General features: G+C 49.6%; 1 protein-coding gene across 1 annotated transcript; it reads right to left on the bottom strand.

Moving 5' to 3' along the window:
* Positions 1-271: 271 nt before the first annotated feature.
* LOC144168534 (uncharacterized) lies at positions 272-1,624 on the bottom strand. The gene has a single exon (XM_077697497.1). It carries the CDS (start codon positions 1,622-1,624, stop codon positions 272-274), a length of 1,353 nt encoding a protein of 450 aa, XP_077553623.1.
* Between the last annotated feature and the right edge of the window lie 2,798 nt (positions 1,625-4,422).

The following is a 4,422-nucleotide window of genomic DNA, read 5'->3' as shown; positions in this document are numbered from 1 at the left end:
TTCGCCATAAGAGAATTTTCGTTACCTCACGCAGTGTTCATGGCATCGACATAAGAGTCCGCCGTATAAAACAAAATACTGCAATTTGCGATCATGTCCTGATCCAGTAAGCCAACTGAAAACTGGCGATACAGCATCTATAACTTTGCACATACAGATTAAAAGGATCTCTGCAACCCTCCTCACTGTCAATTTTCAAATGATGCCAACAAATTCCAACGAGCCGTAACGTGTCCGGTGCTTTTAACGACGCAATGGCCGATGACTTTAGTCACGGTAGAGTGAGACGACCCCGGCTGTCAAACCCGGCACGCTGGCTTCCATTTCTGACGGCAAATCCATCCGCCGTCCCACTGATCGTCTTCTGGCCAGCCCTGACGAAGAAGTACTTGCTCGGGTCGCAGGTGGCCGCCATTTTGACGAAGGGCGTCGTGACGGAGACAGACCCTGCCGTCGGAGAGCTCCAAATCATCCGTCGACCTGAATCACGGGACACCTGGACGTCACCCCAAGGGGTCTGCTTGATGCGCACTCCACCGACGACCCATATTTCGTCGCCGTTTCGCGATGTGTGGTGCCTCGCCTGGCTGATGAGGTCGACGCAGTCTTCAATGGCGTCCCTGTCCCGCTCCGAGTGCGGGTAGAACACACTCATCGGCAGGTCGTAGCTCAGATTCTGAAACCGCTCCGTGGTCGACTTTGTTCCCGACGCGTCGACGAGGTAGACGAGGCCGTGGTTCAGCGTCGTGAAGGTGATCCCGCGGGTGGAGATCTTGGCGATCCGGGTGCCGGTGGCCATGTCAACATTGACGCCATCCTGGATCGCGCGGCCGCACGGGTGGCAGATGCAGCTGCGTTCGCCCCAGCAGCTGATTGCCGCCGTGCAGTGCTTGTCGAAGTTCACGAGCCGCACGGCACGCTCCGGCGTGATGTCGACGCACATGTTGTCCCGCAGCATGACGGACACGGTGCCGTAGTGCGTCACCACAGGCCCATAGTACGATTCCTGCAGGTTGTCCCACATGCGCCGTTCGTAGGCCTGGGGATCCACTTGCACGTCGCCGGATCCCTCGCTGTTCATCAAAGGCCGCGGTTCATCCTCGTCCTCGTAGCCATGAGGTTCGCCCGTGCCGGTCTGTGCGCCCGCCTGGAAGAACAGGTCCTGGCCCCGCAGCGCCGGATAAAGTTCGGACCAGGGGTAACCGAGCTGCTCGAAACCATCGTCGTCAGACTCCCCGTACACGGACTCGTCCTGTGGCCACCACTCGTTCTGGTGACCATACTCGAGCGAGTAGAAAGGGTTGAAAAAGGCGGCCTGCCCATCCATGAACAGGCCGTACGGGTTGTACGGGATCCATGGCTCAGGGAAGCCCGCGTAGGCCGGGGGCAGATACGCAAATGGGGCCACAATGGCCGGCCAGGGTACGAAGGGTCCGCACGACCTGTCTTCGGATCCATCAGCCTCGACATGGAATTCGCCCCCAGGGGGGAAATATTCTGCGTCGGCCTGCTCCGGCAGCTGATGCACTAGCGGCTGTTGTTGCTGCTGTTGCTGTAGCCGCAGTTGTTGATAATATCTACCGTAGGTGTTAGTGGAGGCCGTGTGAGGCTGGCGGGTGGCCATCGCCGTGCGATCTTCCACGCGCCCCCGTCGCCTGCGTCATGGCCGAACGAGCATCGCATGCCCTTGTCATTGTCAGGAGTCTGTTTCGGCAGCTACTCGCTCTACTGCAGTAATTTTTAAGAGAAAGACGAGCTCATCAACGCGGCGGGGTGCTTTATAGGTAAGAGCTGAGCCTTTTCAATGCAAATTTACCGGATCAGAAAATAAAAAAAGTAAAAAACCTGTGCCTCTGTGGCGCTGAAAATGACATTGTATTCACATTAACTATTAAATATCAGGGATCAGAAACTTCAGTACGCTTGAAAAATTCGTTTTAAGACCATGTCAACTGCTTGGGACATTTATATAATATCATTTCTGGTAGGCCAAATTGTATTTTTGTTGTTGTGTTTGTGGTGGTGATGCCTACACAAGGACTGTAAAAGTCACAATTACGAAACATTATAGATACTGCTCATATCTTCAAACAGCACGAATGTCCCGTTTGTTTCCTAATAGAATAACTAAAGTGGACTTAAGCTGCACTCATCACAAGATACGAGATGAGGAATTTAAAGTTTCTTATATAGGAATCTTTTCCTCAATTTTGTTAATAGTATTGTTTAATTTGAATTCGGCATTCGTCCTCTATTAATGACATCAAAATATTTAAAAGTTTGAAATCTTACTCGAGTCACTTAGCTGTTTTGGACACCTTTACTATGCAATATTTTATCAATGAAGTGCAAGATTTCTGTTTTATAACAGCACACTCAAGTCACGGGTATACGAAAGGTCGGCAGAAGTGTTCGTCGGCAGCCTCCACTACGGCGCGCCTCAAAGCCCAAGCGCACTTACAGCAGCTGCAACAACTTGAAAGGAGGATATGATACACGTGTTAAAAGTAACAGGTGACGAAGAAACACTTGGCCAATAACGTATGGTGTAGACATGTAAAAGTTGAACTATCCCGCGCAAGGTCTAACATGCAAGTTGACCTCGCACACTTGAGCGTCATTTTTGTTTCTAGCGTTTATCCAGACACAGGAGTTTGAAACCAAAAGCCCGCTCCCGCAGCTCATTGTCCCTGATATTCCGCCCTCCATGACATCCGGAGCTCGAAGGTTTCTGAGGGTGACGATGTCCGATGGAGAAACTCATCACGACTGCTGTTTTGACAACCCGGCGAGCACGCGGACCAGCTACGCTCGTTACATTCTATCTGCAAACTGAATTGGAGCCTGCGATGAACTACTCACCCGGCACAACGGTGTTTGATGGGGATCTGGTAGCAATCAGCGACGCAGCAGGCTGCGCTACTGGCCGGCTGCCCTTGGAACGCCCTAGCCTCGCGCGCCACGTCGAGAGAAGACGAAGACTACCCTAATTATTATGTTTGGCAGCTAATCACAGTTGTCATAGTGAAGTACAAAGCTCATATAGGCTTCAAACTATATTAGTAATTGCCGCAATCTAGAAATTCAATTTATGCCACTCTGACATCGCTTTTATGTTTTTAGTTACCGAGTTGGGCAATTTCATGCGTGGCTATGCTTGGTGCAATAAAGGTGACCACAACAGCATCCCAACAAGGAATGAATGTTCTCTGGCAATTTATTTCTCATTATTTCCAATCCGTGGCCACAACTTGCTTGTAGGTACCCAGCCCACACGTCGGTATCATGAGGGTGCGTATTGTGAGCAATACGTGCAATGAGGACGAAGCGTGACGAAATCTCTTCTCAACCACAAGAACGATTAAAAGTTCTCATATAGTTAGCCTGCTCCATTCACTAAATTTTACAGCTTACTGTCACAGACATTAGCCCCAAAGTAGATTATTTAAAATTAAGTGAACATTCCACGTCTGAGAATGTAATGCATTTCCCGCTTCAGCCAACCTTTGGTTTTCCCACTTCCTATCTTCCTATCTCTCTCGATACCCTCTGTAGTGGCCTAATGGTTGAAGCCAAAAGAACAAAAAAGCTGTTGACGAGTTTGTATGCTGCGCAAGTTTCTTGTGAATTGTTCCTTGTCCACCATTACATTGTATTTGCGCTTTTCATGGAGTTTCGTCCCATGGTAAAAAAAAATCACTACCACACGGTGGGGCTTCGAGTCTTCGCCGTCGCAAATTATTCCACAAAACAAAACATAGCCCGTATATCCAATGGTATTTCATATAGCTTTGCTCCACTATTCGCCGGTTCATTATTTGCTTAATGAGCATGCCAGATTACATTGGGATTCATTGCATCCTGAGTTTAATTGCGTTTCACTAGGCTTCATTTGCATCCTATACGAGGCTATGACTATTTGTCCGTTAGACAACCCTGGGCCTGTCTTGTTCGCCGTGTGGAGTGTGCATAACACTATTCATTTACATTTGTCGCACAGTGTGCCCTTTGTAGCTCCTCGGGTGCCCATTAAAAAGCTTTTGCTTCCCGCCCGCTCCCTTCCCAGCGCCACTCTACCTTGTTTCCTAGTCTAGGACTAAACGGAATCTAACCTTGTAGGAAACCTCACTCATACACAATACCTCAGGAGTACTACCTGTTTGCACTTATCTCAGCCGACAAACCCGCGGGTAGAAGCGAGTACTACCCTATCGGTGTGTACACCATGCTTATTCCCTTCAGGCACGGTTCAGATTGCAATGAACATGTTTGGGGTCACAACCGAGTGACGTAGCCAGAACAATTAAGGGGGGGGGGGGGGGGGTGTTATGCCCCTCAGATAAAAAATAAAAGGAAAGAAATCCCGTCCCCAAACAATAACTTAGTGCAGTGGAATCCCGGTTATACGTCCCCGCCAGTTTT

Source organism: Haemaphysalis longicornis, unplaced genomic scaffold (genome assembly GCF_048455015.1).
Source record: "Haemaphysalis longicornis isolate Haplotype H1 unplaced genomic scaffold, Haemaphysalis longicornis Haplotype H1 scaffold_2, whole genome shotgun sequence".
Lineage (NCBI taxonomy): Eukaryota > Metazoa > Arthropoda > Arachnida > Ixodida > Ixodidae > Haemaphysalis > Haemaphysalis longicornis.
This window is presented reverse-complemented; position numbering and strand designations above follow the sequence as displayed.

What these genes read in the sequence shown, in the direction of transcription:
- LOC144168534 (XM_077697497.1), bottom strand. Translation starts at nt 1,624, where the DNA reads ATGGCCACCCGCCAGCCTCACACGGCCTCCACTAACACCTACGGTAGA.